The 14,402-nt window shown below is 55.3% G+C and overlaps 1 protein-coding gene across 1 annotated transcript in view; it reads left to right on the top strand.

Annotated features, from left to right (window-relative positions):
* Positions 1 to 9,456, top strand: part of PTDSS1 (phosphatidylserine synthase 1) — a 45,931-nt gene extending 36,475 nt beyond the window's left edge. The window contains exons 10-13 of the mRNA XM_030888556.2: positions 441 to 540; positions 4,915 to 4,983; positions 5,730 to 5,799; positions 8,409 to 9,456. Coding sequence (XP_030744416.2) covers positions 441 to 540; positions 4,915 to 4,983; positions 5,730 to 5,799; positions 8,409 to 8,518 — 349 coding nt within the window. The 3' untranslated portion in view covers positions 8,519 to 9,456. The remainder of the gene's footprint in view (positions 1 to 440; positions 541 to 4,914; positions 4,984 to 5,729; positions 5,800 to 8,408) is intronic.
* The last annotated feature ends 4,946 nt before the right edge of the window (positions 9,457 to 14,402 follow it).

The raw sequence follows: 14,402 nt of genomic DNA, 5'->3' as shown, positions 1-14,402 counted from the left end.
CTGAGCTGCGAGGAAGGAAGAGCTCATTCTTAAAAATAGCATTAATTATTTCTGTAGAAAGTACAGTGGACTAGACCAGGGGTTGGCACACTTTGGAGATACAAGAGCCAATCCTGTCCCTCACAACAATTTAAAAGTCATTTGAGAGCTGCAAATATATTTTTACAAACAAATGAAATCACCGTTATCTGAATAATATTCTTTAGAATTTTTCAATTTTCAGAGACACATGGACATTCTGAAAGAGCCGCATGTGGCTTGTGAGCTGCAGTCTGCTGACTCCTGGACTAGAATGGTGTCGTTCTGTGGGTACATGCTACGTGTGGACGGTGTAGAAGTGTTCTAGCCAATGAGCCTTTATATTGATGAGGCGTAGTTCTGGTAATCTGTGATCTAGTAAGATGAGCCCGTGCTGAACCTCTTGTTCTCTGTTTCACTAGGGTCATTGGGTTCCTGGAAGCCATTGTTTGCATAAAATTTGGGCAAGATCTCTTCTCCAAGACCCAAATACTCTATGTTGTGCTTTGGCTTCTTTGTGTGGTAAGTCATTATAATTTTTTAAAATTGGGAATTAGGTCGGGGTTTGTATTTCAGATCATCAATTTTGTGTTCCATAGTCCCAAGTACTACTAATGCAAAGCCCCGGCCACTTACCCCCCTCACCCTCTGATCTCTTCTCCCTCTGGATTGCTGTCCTCCCTTCCCCTATCGACCGTCTAGCCCATGGCTTCATCTTTCCTCTCCATCATTGTACCTAAAAAGTGTTAGCTAGCTCCCATGGTATCTCTTAGAAAAAGAAAATAAGACAATCGACACTCTTGTGCGACAGTGTTCCGTAGAAATTCCCAGACAAGTCATTCTCCTTGTAATGCCCCAAGATTGGCCACAGGCTATTGCCATTATCAAGTTCAGAAATAAAACAGGTAGGACCGCACGGCCACCACAAACAAGTCACTGTGGATGGGTTTAGTCACAGCCCTCCGCAGGTGCACCGTGCACACCTGTCTCCAGCATACAGGAAGTCATCCACACGTGGGATGTCACGCTGCCACGGAGGACCTCGCGCTCGGTGGAGCGGAGGGGCAGCAGAAAGGATGTGGCTGCAGGAGGCGGATGGGCACAGTGGCTGCAGCACCGGCCTCAACAGAACAATTGTGAGGCTGGCGCAGGACCGGGCAGCGGTTCCTTTGGGAGTCGTGACTGACATAAAGGGAGAGGGGCCTTTACGGGACTCTGTCCTTCGCCACATTTTCACAAAGCCTCTCCACATCCAAGAGTTCGTGTACAAAGTGCATCATATCGAGGCGATAGAAGATCTTCAGGAGGCCAGTAGCCTAAGCAGACCCTGCGGTGGGCTTACACCAGCTGTCTTGGGTTAAGGTGACCTGAGAAACAGATCCAGTGGCTGGGGAAACTAAAAGTGCTTTTAGGTCAAAAACATCAAGAAAGCACTCCAGCCGTCCAACACGAGTCCGTAAGTCCCTCTTCAGACACACGCAGCCTCGTGGCATGGCGCAGATGGCCCGAGGGTGCAGTCGTGTGGCTCGTGGTCGGCGGAGCCGTGGCGGGGCTCTGGCAGCGCTCGGGCTCCATGGCAGAGTCTCAGCACACAGGAAGGCGAAGAGGGAGAGCCGGCCAGAGGTTCCCCGATCTCCCAGCGAAAAGAAGGCCATGCCCCCAGGAGGCGTCATCAGGCTGAGCTGATGGGCAGGTTGGATTCCACTCCTCTCTCCCACACCATCAAGTTGACACAAATCTTCTAACCTTGCGGAAGATGAGCCTTCAGTTGGATGAGCGGCGCCTCGCAGGGAAGCGGCCGGGTCTCCAAGCTCTCCTGAAGCTCCACAGGCGTTTCTGCGTCACCCGATGGGCTGCCCGTTACGGGCGCCTCCTTGGTGCTGATGATTAATTTCTCCCACGTGCTTGCCGAGGGCACCAAGCAGACCGCGTGAGAGAGCTCGGTGAAAGGGCTCGGCCAGCCTCTGGATCGTCGCCACCGTCTCGAAACTGCAGGAAGACGTACGGCCCGGCATCTGCTGACTACCCTTTTTCAGTCGGATTTTGAAAATGTAGATTCCTATCTTAACATATAAGCTGAAGAGCCCTCACTTGAGGTCTTGCTTCATCCGTGGTAAATGTCAAACCTGTTTTTGAGCAGAGACTCAGTCAACCCTCGTGGTGCCCGACATCCCGTTTCCACCAGGATCAACTCCTGGCTCATTTTGGGGTCTTTACTCACTGCCCCCCTCCCCCACACCCCATAGCTGGGAGGGACCTAGGGTGACTCCCAGGTGTGTGCCCCTGGCACCTGCCAGTGTGGCTGTGATTGATGGAGGGAGATGCCTCTGGTTCCCGGGAGGTGGCGCTGGAAGGATGCTTCGGACCGACAGGGAAAGGTGTCTCGCCTCCTTGGACACTAGTCAGCCCAGTCGTGTTGGGCAGACTCAGTCAGCCCTGGAGCTAAGGGGCCGGAGTCACTGGCAGCCAGGGTGCAGTGGGAGCCATGGGATGAGGCCCGCCTGGGAAGCATCCCGGGGATTGAGAAGCAGACTGAGGTTGGAATTCTGTGGAGCAGCCGTGGGAGCGATCAGGCTGAGGAAGAGGAGCCAGGAGCCGTGAAGGCCCTCGCGTGAGGTGAGCAGTGAGTGGTCCCTGGGCCCAGCACACTGACCAGTGAAGGGAGAAAGGAGCTCCGGTGGCCACTTCTCCATGCCCGCAGCCGGACGGTCCCCACCCATGGGCGAGGAGGGACGACTCTCCAGGGAGGGTGTGAAGTCCCACCGTGCATGTCACCGCTCAGACAAGCCAAGACCCAGGCCCTCCTGGAACGCGGCAGGGCGGGCGCTGAGAGGAAGTGGAAGCACAGACCCCGCATGGTGGTGAAAAAGCCCCCCAGAGCACTTTCCCATCAGGACGCGGCCCTTTGCTGGACTTGGGAGCCTGCCCCCAGCGCACCACCATCGCCGACCTCTGCCACGTCCTCTCTGGCTGCCCCTCCGCAAACCCTTCGTTAAACGAAACCTGGACACTTGCTACGCTCAATCCAGGGCTTGAGGTGCTAAGTGGACTTCCACAGAGGGGAGCGCAGAGCCCCGGCCCCCACTGGTTTGTCTCCTGGGACAAGTGGGAAACGGGCACCTTTCCTCTGGGGCTTTTGGTGACCGTGATGCTGAATCACCCGCCGGTGCCCCCCTGCCTCTGCAAAGCCCATCCTGGCCCTCAGCCTGGCCTGGGAGGCAGGGCGCCCCAGGTGGCCCTGCCCAGGGGTGTGAGGGCCAGGGAAGGGCTCATTGTTACCGGCCAGCCGGGCCTGCCCTCTAGTGGGCAGCATTTGCAATGACGGTCCCGCCGGCCACCACTGCTGTCTCTTTGGACTTCTTTGGTGTCACACTCACCACCTGCACCCATAGCCACCCACTGCCTGTGTTGAGGGTGGCGGGACCTGCCCTCCCCATTGTTTCCAAACCATAAAACGGTACATTGGAAATCGGAGCAAGCACCGGTACCCTGTCATGGTTTGGCTCCTTACAAATAGAATTTCCTGGGTTTCTTCACTGCCAGATTTTTTTTTTTCTGGGGAGCTAGGAGCTCTTCTTAGATCTGATTTTCAGATAGATCCAGTATGACATGACCCAGGTGTGCCTGTGCCACCCCCTTACCACGCCACTGCCTCTGCTTGAGTGGCATGGAAGTGGGAGGCCCTTTCTCGGGATGTGGATTGATGGCAGAGCACTTAGTCCACCCAGGTGACCTAAGAGAGCGGGGCCAGAGCAGGGCTGAGTGTATGCTGTGGCAGGGTAGGCTGGGGTGGGCCGGCCTCTCAGCCGTATGCCTTCCCTGGGCTGCAGGCCAAGGTATAGAGGGTACCCCGTGGCCCCGGCTGTTCCACGGTACTCTTCTTCCTGGGGCTGTGGGGGATGGAAGACAAGAAACAGCTGCGCAGACATAAAGTGAGCAAGTGCGTACAGCCACTCCTGTGGAGAGTGACGTAGCCACCTGCTCCCGGGATGTTCTCCAGCCTAGGCAACCCTCTCCGGGTCCCTGCCAGCCAGCACCGACTCGGGGCCAGTGGGTCGGGCATGTTGGGTGTCATCAAATTGACATTGACGCAAAGTGACCCCACGTGACCACATAGGGCTGTCCCGCAGGATTTCCTAGGTTGTAACTTTCATGGGAGGAACTCTGGTGCTGTCATGGGTGAAGTGCTCAGCACCTAAGCCATCGGGGTCAGCGGTTCAAGCCCACCAGCCACCCTTCTTGAGTTGTGCAGTCTTAGAAACCCTGTGAGGCCCCTGTGCTTGGGTTTGGTTGTGTGGGGAATGGTCATTACAGGAGCGTGTCACTGTGTGGGTTTGAGCCATCAACCTTTCCCTTAGCAGCGGAGTGCTTAACTCTTGTGCCACCAGGACTCCGTCCTTTCATCTCTAAACTCAAAACCAAGCCCACTGCCATCGGGTCCATGCTGACTCGGCGATGCTATGGGTGCAGGCGAGCTGGCCCTGTGGGTTTCCAAGGCTGCAGACCCTGCCCTGTCTCCTGCAGTGGGAAGCTGTGGCCTCGGGCAGTGAGCAGCCCAATGACTGACCTAGGAACGTCCAGACAGCCCCGTGTGTCTGGGGGAGGGCCGGTGGGGCTGTGGAAAGCAGAAATCCAGTATGAACTCGAGCTGTTAGCCCATTTGAACAGTGCTCTTGCCTCCTGAAGCTGAGTCACAGCAGTCACTGGGCCACCCTAAGGGGTCAGAAACCCCCACTCATCTCAGGGGCCATTGCCTAAGGGATGTTCCTGGAGGGGTGGCAAAGTGTACTGAGCCGAATCCTGGGGGCTGTGTGTGTGTGTGTGTGTGTGTGTTGGGGATGGAGGGGTGTCAGCCAGCTTCCATCGCGTGACTTTGTGCGTGTTTTCCTCCTACAGGCCTTTACCACTTTCCTGTGCTTGTACGGCATGGTGTGGTACGCAGAGCACTATGGCCACCGCGAGAAGGTATGGAAGGGCAGGCGGCTCGGCATCTGTCTCTCTGGTTTTTAATCTCTCAGTTAGCTGTACTGAGCCTCAGACAGCACATCATACAATTCAAAAGTCCACAGTCATCGCCACAGTCCTTCCTTGTGGCCCACTGAGTGGACTCCCGGCTGCCCCGCCCTGCTGGGGGCTGCTTGTTGTGCCTGTGCAGCCGGTCCGCATTTTCATCCCTTTCGTGATTGTGTGTGTGTTTTTAACAGCCATGGGGAAAGTACCAGCCCCCTTTCTGGAAGGCCTGGCTGTGACTCCCTTCTCTTCTGCTGGGTGCCAGGACTTCATCTGTCCCAGGCCGGGCCCTTGTCAGGAAGACAGAGGTCATGCCTTCGAGGCCCACCTCCTCGCAGTGACGAAGGAGAAAGTGGGAAATAGGCGGGACTGGACTTAGAACACTACAAAAAACTCCACATTGGCTATAGTGATTTTTAAAAGTAACCCTTAAACACTTGAGGTTTGGGTTCATACTTTGTGAGTCTGAGAAACTGCAGGTACTTTCTGGAGGATTCGTCCTGTGTTCTTTGGGCCACCCTGAGAAAAGCCCAGCTTTTAGAACTTTTAGAACAAGACTCAGGAGGAGATGTGAGGTGTTTTTGCCGCCTGCTGGTGCTACCCCCTAACCTGGACAAGGTCGACAAACCCCGAACATAGGTGTCTTCTGTTCCTCCCAGGGAGGATTTGAGATTCTAATCCCGGACTCTCTCATCCCCTAGACCTATTCAGAGTGTGAGGATGGCACCTACAGCCCAGACATCTCCTGGCCTCACGGGAAGGGCACCAAAGGTATCTATTTCCTGTTTTCGATTCAGAACTGGCCTGACCCAGGGCAGATTTGGGATCCGTGTTTCGAACTCCGAATGGTAATCCTGTACTGCTGAGTGGGCTCAGACTCCCTGAGGCGCAGTGCTCCCGAGACCCGCAGGAGAGACTTGCTCCGTTCCCAGAGGCCCACGGCAGGAAAACAGTGAGGCCAGTGCTGCCGCCGCCGGTGGGGCACGCGGTGGCCCACCCTCCAGGCTTCCCTGGCGTAAAGGGTTAGAGCAGTGGTTCTCCACCTTCCTAGTGCCGCAACCCTTTCATACAGTCCCTCAAGTCGTGGTGACCCCCCAGCCTTAAGATTATGTTCGTTGCTACTTCATCACTGTCATTTTGCTACTGTTATGAATCGGGAGACCCCTGTGAAAGGGTCGTTAGACCCCCAAAGAGGTCCTGAACCACAGGTTGAGAACCGCTGGGTTAGAAGGAAGGGAAGCCCTTCAGAAAAGGTGCATGTGCTTAATTGGTCTAAGAGATTCCAGTCGGGTACTCAGGAATCCTCCATTGTCTACTTCCCTAAAGAGCCTTCTGGAAAAATCTGGGCCACGGGATTACTTGAAAGAAGTAGGCTTGTGGGATAAGCACACTGGGGAGGCTCTGCTGGGTTCTGTGTCTTGTCAGTCCCTGAATGAGAGGGTGGGCCATTAGGGACAAATCACGAGTGCTCTAGACCATGCAGGAGCTGGGTTCACAATAGGCTGCTAACCACAAGGTTGGCAGCTCAAGACTACTATCCAGTTGGTGGGAGAAAGATGAGGCTTTCTATTCCCATGAAGATGTACATTCTCAAACCCACAGGGTCACTTCTCCTCTGCCCTTTGTGCTCCCTATGGGTCAGAATCAACTCTGGCTCTGAGAGTGACCGTGAATTTTCACTCACTGAATTAAACAGAGTGTGCCTGGGGACATGCCACCCAGTGGCTTTCCTAAGCCCATGGAGGTCTGGTTTCTGCGAGATGGCTCGGGGGGAATAGCACAGGCCCTGTAGACCTGTCCGCCCCCTTTCTTGTGAGATCGTCCCTTGTGTTCAGGTGTGGGGTCAGGGCCTGTGGGGGAATGTCAGTAGTCGGGGACAGAGGCCTCCCTCCGACCCCGAAACCCTCTCTAGGTCCTTGCTGGAGGAGACAGCCTTGCCTCATCTTTGTCCAGCTGGAGCGGCTGATAGGTTTGAACTTGACATGCCACTTAGCTGTCCACTGCTTAATGCATGGCACCACCAGAGCTGCTGAGGCCTCTGAGACCCCATTATGTGGAGGCTCCCCTTCGAGGCCCTGGGTCTCCATCAGAAGAACCTAGCAGTGACAGGCTTGAGGCCCCGTGCGGGCCAAATGGTGCATACTCTCTCAGCTGTTCACCCAATAGGTGGGTGCTCTGAACCCACTGGAGGCACCGCAAAGAAAGGGCCGGCTGTCTGTCTCCCCCCAGTCGGCCACAAAGAGGCCTGTGCAGCACAGCCCTGCCGTGGGGTCGCCATGATCAGCCTGGCTCAGTGTTAGCTGGTAGAGAGAGCATCCAATGGAAGGTAGTTGGAGTCTACCAGAGCAGTCTTCAGAACACTGAAGTCTCTTGGATGGGCCAAAAGCTACTTCCTGTGGAGACAGAACCGCAGGATGGGTGCTTAGCCAGAGTCCTGAGGGGCTGGAGCTGAGGCTGAGGGCAGAGAACCCGTCGCTTGAGGTTAGCCACCACCTCAAGCCAGCCCGGGGCCAGAAAGTCCTGCTGACCTACTAAACCAAGTGCTCCTGTGCTCCTGGCTGCCCTGCCTCCCTCCCTGCTGGCGGGTGGCTCGGACTTGGTCGGCATGCGGCGTCCTCAGGAGAGCCAGGCTTTGAGGCCCCAGAGCTTCCCCACCCAGGCAGCATCTGGACCGGTGTCACCCTGCCGGACAGAGCCCTGTGGGCGTGACTGCCCCTGCAGGGGGCTGTGTGGTGTGTGGCTTCAGAGGCGGCCCCTGGCTGCCATCGAGCTGACTGCCCATGTGTCTGGGCCAGACAGGCTTCTGCAGCGGCTGCGTGTTCAGAAGGGGATCACCAGCCCTTTCTGCCCGGGTGCCTCTGGGTGGGCACGAGCCCTCCACCTGAGCACACTGACCGTTTGCACCACCCAGGGACTCCCTGGATCAAACCCTCTGGAGCACATAATAGCTCTCATTCTCCTCGTCCCAAGCCCTTTCCAGATGAGATGCCCTGATGTACGTGCAGTATAGCAGGCCACCAGGCAGACAGCAGAGCACCACCGGATTCTTTGAGTGTGGGGATGGGAGGACACCCACTGTGGTTTAATGGGCCCTCCTCTGTGCCCCACCTTTGTGGGCCATGTGGCCACCAACCCCAAGCTACCCCACAGCCTCTTAAGACACTTAGGGGGGTGGGGGTGGCAGGGGGACTGTCTCAGGCTGTCACCTTGCCACGCTAGCTGCGGGCTGGGGTCTCTGGGTTCCCTGCCTTGAATTATTAACGTGGCCACTAGATGGCGCGCCAGCATCGGCGGAGCAGCCAGCGTGGCAGGTGCTGGGAAGCTTACAGCTCACAGCAGCCAGCCCTCCGGTGACCGCATGCTCTGGTTCCTCTGGCCAGGTTCTGAAGACAGCCCTCCCAAGCATTCAGGCAACAACGAAAGCCATTCTTCCAGAAGAAGGAACCGGCACTCCAAGTCGAAAGTCACCAATGGCGTTGGAAAGAAGTGAACACGCCTGGCTCGTCACAGATGCTCCGGAGAGTGCCTGGAACAGAGAGGGGCGCGGAACTGGCGCGGACCTCCCTGCTCGGAGGTCACAACATACCGAGCAAACAGGAAGAGGAGAGGGGACTTGCGGGCAATAGCAGTTGCGGTTTGAGCATGGACATCTTGTTTCCCACAGAGCTGGCCACCCCTGGGCCGGCCCATGAGGGCCCAGGGCCCTGTGCCAGGCTGGCATCTCCTGCAGCGCCAGCACCTGGCATGTGGGCACCGGGCGCCGTAGGGTGTTGGCGAGGGGAAGAGCAGCCCTGCTGGGGCGTGCCGCGGATGGATCACCGACGCCTTCGCTCAGACAAGGCACTGGCTATACCGTCAGGGGACTTGCTGCCCGTTTTCAGTTTTCTGGACCCGCCTTTTCCACTTGCGTGATGTGTTTTGAAGTCCAGGCCCCAATTCTGACCTTCTTTGTTGTTGTTTGTTGTTTAAGTTAGGATGCCTCTACCCCTTCCGAAGCCACTGCGGGATCTGAGAATTGGGGAAGACCACCTTCCCTCTTGGATTAAAAGGAGTGGGTAGGGGGGTTCTGGGCGACCGCTCAGCATCACCCCTCGGCCTCCATTTAAGCACCTTAGGCAACACGGAGACGGGTTCACACCTGTCTGAGGAAAGGCAGCTAGCTGCTCGGGATCCCGTGTGCAAGACTGGCGCCCAGTGCCAGAGTGAGCCCGTGATGGAGTGTGTGACCATGGCGGCCGACCCCACAGCCAGGTGCCTTGTCCATTCAATCCGTTGGCCTCTCACCCGCGCTGCTGGCATTGTCTTCTGGTCCTGTGTGAGGTGTTGGTAAGTATGACCCTGTGCCCGTGCCACGCCTGAGAACATGACCCCGCAGCCGAACACCCCCATGGGTCTCTGTCTGTTTTAAATAAACCAATTCCCACGACAGTCTCTAGACGTGCTCATTTCTCCGTACTTGATGGGGGTTCCCCGCTGCCTATAAGCGGTCTCCATGTGTGTTTTTCAGGAGGCTTTGGAATGGGTATGAATGCGTGTGCCACCGAGGCGGTGGTTCGGACTTACCATAGCCTTCCCTTAGGATAGCAGAGCTGCCCCCAACAAGTCTCTATCTTGACAGAAGCTGACAGCCTCATCTTTCTCCCTTGAGGGGTGGGGGGGTGGCTGGTGGGTTTGAACTACCTACCTTTCAGTTAGCAGCTGAGCATATTGGACCAGAAGGGAAAAATAAAACTCTAGAGGAACCCTGGCGGCATAGCGGTTACGTGTTGGGCTGCTGACCACGCGGAAACCAGGGCTGTCTACGCCCATAAAGAGTTACAGTCTCGGAAACTCACGTGGACAGTTCTACCCTGCCCCCTAGGGCCGCTGTGAGTCGGCATGGCCTCGATCGTACTGAGTTTTCGTGAGAGCGCTTTCAGAGAGCTTCCAGACCCACGTGTCCAGCGCCTCTACCTTCTCGAGTAATTAACAGACAGAAGCAAGAAGGCCACGCATCGTCTGTGACTATGGTGTGACGTCTTTGTCACCCACACAGGGCTTTTCCTAACAAGGGGCCAGTCCCCAGTTGATCACCTCTTAGGTGTGTACCTGGCTCCCTCATTTTGCAGAGCACAAAGGCTTCCAAGTCTTTTTCCCTATTAAGAAAATCTTTCACCTAAGAGATGCCACGCTCCCTCCTGCACAAGAACACAAGGACTAGGGAGCTAAATTAAACATGCGTAGCCCGGTCACAGCCCGCCCAACCTCCAGGCCTTGGCCGCTGCGCCCCACCCCCACCCCCATCGGGCTCTGGGCCAAGGCACAGACCTGCTACAGCAGAGGCACTCACAGTCCGGGGGCACATGACAAGCCCGGGGATGGGCTGAGATGAGGCACATGCTTTACAAACCCACCTGCCCTTTTGGAACCCATCCGTGACCCCTGTTTCAAATGTGCCATGGTGGCCTCGTGTCAGACACAAGACGTGTGCGGCTCTGATTCGGGGGCCCTTCTTTTTAGGCACCTCTGGTTGGACTTGACCCTCCAATCTTTTGGCTAGCAGCCAAGTGCCTTAATCATTTGTACCACCCAGGGACGACTCCTTCAACAGATGTCCACAGCAAACACAGGTTGGTGTTTGTTTGTTTTTTTGCTTTCGAAGGTGCTGGGAGGAGTGGGTGTGTTGTGTCTGCATTTTGCTTCTCGGCACTGTATACACTGCCTCGTGCCGTCTCCCCTGCGGCCTCTCACTGAGTGCTTCCAAGTTCCTGTTCCTGGAGGGTTGCTGCCTGGCACTTGGAATACCTGGTTAATAGCCCAGTCTACCGACGAGGCATGCTTCCTGTCTCCAAGGCCGACATGGAGGAACGCACCTGCTGGGCACGCAGCGACCTTGACTGGACCTCCACCTCAGACCCTACAGAGCACAGTGTCAAGACAGTCACAAAAGCTGTGCTTCCCAGCTGGCCCGGACCCCAGCAGCCCCGGCACCTTGAGCCCATACTGCTGGGCTTTTGCCTGCTTTTCTACCCGTTTCTCTGCAAACGCATTTCAGGTGAGCGAAAAGCAAATACACGCTTCAGGGGCATCGCTGAACAAATCTCTGAAGTGGACTGTTTTGCCAATGACCTGTGTGCCCTTTGCAAGCTGCCTTCCTCCAAGCCACCGCCGCTGAGGGCCTAAGGCACAGTGCGGGTACATCCCCCCTGGAGCAGCGTGGCAGCACGTGCAGTGTACGTTAGCCTTGCTGCCGTCCGCCCTCGCCACGGGTCTGTGTGCCTTCATCTGTGAAAGGCGCAGCCAGGCTGGTCCCGGCAACGCCAGGACGTTGCAGCAACTGCCAAGGCCTCGAGAGATGGTGAAAGACACGAACGCCAGTCTGATTTTCACCAGGGCCGCCTTTCCAGTGGGCTCCCGGGTAAGTCCTCACGCAGGAGACACGAAATAGAAGGCTTTCCCAAGGACACTGCTGCCCTCTTTCAGAAGCTGCAGGGCCTCTACCCAGCAGGCTCGCTGTACCGCTCAGCCTTCGCAACTGGACTCCCAGGTGGGTGTGCTGCTGCTTTATAGCGGTACACTTGCTCAGACCCTTGTGGGGCCACGGAGCCCTTATGAGAGCAGACAGCCTCATTGTCCTCCCAAGGAGCGACAGGTGGGTTTGAACCACTGCTCTTGTGAGCAGCCCCACACTCAATCCACAGCATATGCAGAGGGCTATATATTTCCCGGGCCCACCCTCGTGTTCACCGGGCGGCCTTGGTTTTTCTCATCCTTCCGGTTACAACAGCTGGGCGTCCCACAAGGAGCCATTGCCATCCTCAGCATATTATCCATTCACACGCTTCACGTCCAGCTATCGGGAGAGTTAAGGCTTGCTTGTTTGCTTATGCAATGCAGCTCTTGCCTCTGGGGGCATGTGTGCATGGCGGGCTTAGAGGTGCGACTCAGTCCTTTTGCCAGCTACTAAGCTGGTGGGCTGCCCACCCTGGGTGCTGATCCACGATGAGATTGTTTGGTCAACATTTCCTCCCAGCACGTTTTATTCCAAACCTGAGGCTAGGGCTAGCACGGTGAAGGTTGCAACTTAAAAAACAAAACAAAACAAACCCCTGACATTGCTCCTTGTGAAGCATTAAACAAATAATGCCTGCTCCCCAACCCCCACCACTTTCCTGTCTCATCAGTGAATTAAAGGAACTGCTTATTAATGTTGCTCATAGAAGGGTGGGTAATTTATTTTTCACTTGTGGGAATGCTGAATTAAAAAGATCTACCTTGTTTAATCCATGTAATCCATTTCGGAAAAGGATCTGAGGTTTTGTCTATTCCAACATCATTCTTGCCACGTGTGGTTTTTGAAGTTTCCTCTGAAATGAGAAGATATCTGTGGTCACACTCTGTTCTCACACCCCTCCCTGGTGTTTTGCACTCCATTGCTGTAAGGTTGGAGGTTCAAACCTGCCCAGCAGCTTACAGGAGAAAAATCTGGCAACCTCCTTCCATAGAGGTTACAGCCATGAGAACCCTGTGGGCCAGTTCCACTTGGTCACACAGGGTCGCTGGGGTGAAGTCGAGTTGACAGCACGCCACAACACCACTGTTCAAAGAGTGTGAAAGAGACCCTACACCTCCTGGGGCGCCAGTGGGTCAGTGAAATGCCCTAGCTTGGCTGGGGGAGTCGCTTGGCCTCGACTTCCACAGGCTAAGTGTAGTTTACTGCTTCCTCACTGTCTGGCAAGCTCAGACACCTGGGGACTTCCTGTGTGACAGAGACACATTGCCTGATCCTTGACATCGGGATGATCTGATTGGAAACTGCTCTCTTTACACGTGCTGTATCCATCCGGCAGCTTACCTGACCGACGAGAGAGGTGACTGACAGGCAAGTGTCCTCCCTGTCCAAACACTCAAACTCACAGCCAGCGAGTTCTGAAACATCAGCTCTCTATTCCCCGTGGAGCAGGGGGAAAGGTGTCGGCAGACCCGTTCCTACCTTGTAAGCCCAGCGAAGGCAGGAGCTCTTTTGGGAGATGGAAACGGCTTCAGGGGTCTGATTTCCCAGCTGATGCAAACAGCCACCAGACTCGGGGGCTCCTCCGTGGACCCTTTTGCTCAGAGTGGTAGTGACTTGGTTTCTTCTTAGCTACTGGGATGCCTGCAAGGTCTCAGCCTCACACAAGCAGGAAGGTTCTTTTGAGCAGTTGTTCCCGGGCCTGGGGCCAGGCTCCCTGTGAGGGACATGTTCTTCATTCCTGGATGCCGAGGAAGGGGGTTGGGGGTGGGGCGGCTTATCAAACTGCTGGGAATGAGGTCTAGTTGCCTTTATAGGAAAAAGAAAACCTCGAGCTCATAGAACCAAAATACATTGTCATGTCTAAAGCACACGATAACCTTAAAGGTGGAGTTGAACTGCAGGCAGGGTTTACATAATCCCTCCAGAAAACCTGGACTGCAATCTTAACTGTACCCACCTCGCTGACAAAGGGCTGCTGGGCTCATTCTCGGTGAGCAGAATGCCCCCTCTGGTGGCGTGCAAGCTGGGGAAGGCTGAAGAATGCTCTGGCTTTCAAAGTACTTACCGTTCTCTGTCTCGCTGTTGCTGCTGGGTGCCACAGAAGCAATTTCTCCTAGCGACCTCATGGGACAGAGTGGAATTCTGTTTTCTACACGAATGGAGCGCCAGGTCTTCCTTGGAGCCGGTCTGGTGTGTTCAAACCTACCGTTGCTCTCCCATCTCCTCGGAGTGGATGAAGTCCAGGCCCAGAGGAGCACACGTGTCCCAGCTGCTCACAGGTCTTCCAGAAGGCAGGCACCCTTCAAAATGCTGCTCGCAGACCCCCCTCTCTCTTGTCCTGGACAGCTCCTCCTTGAGTCCTAGCCGTGTAGCCAGCAACACACTATATAAGGGGATTCCCCCTCAAAAAGCTGAATTTTTTCCCCCAAAGCTACGTTATTTGTTTTTTAACAAAACAGCCTTATCACTTTCAAGATACTCTCCATGACATGTAGCACATTTGTGAAATCTGCGATTCCATTCTTGGAAACATTTTTCAAACCCATCTGTTTGGATGGCTGACAATACCTTCCTCGTTTTTCTTTACCCTCTTCTACTTCAAATCACTGCCCTTTCATGTCCCTCTTCATTTGTGGAAACAAAAAGAAGTCGCACGGAGTGAGGTCGGGTGAGAAAGATGCACGGGGTAAGAGAAGCATGCTGTTTTTTGTGCAAAACTGGAGAGCTGAGATAGCTATGTAAGCAGGTTATTGTCTTGGCAAACCAGTCCCTTCCGCCACAAATCAGGCCTTTTTTATTACACACTGTTACAGGCTTTTCAGAATCTCTAAATCGAAAGCTGTATTAATAGTCTGACCTGGTGGAACAAACTCCAAATGCA

Source organism: Echinops telfairi, unplaced genomic scaffold (assembly GCF_000313985.2).
Source record: "Echinops telfairi isolate 266 unplaced genomic scaffold, ASM31398v2 ScPeMD7_1;HRSCAF=3_0, whole genome shotgun sequence".
NCBI classification, from domain to species: domain Eukaryota; kingdom Metazoa; phylum Chordata; class Mammalia; order Afrosoricida; family Tenrecidae; genus Echinops; species Echinops telfairi.
This window is presented reverse-complemented; position numbering and strand designations above follow the sequence as displayed.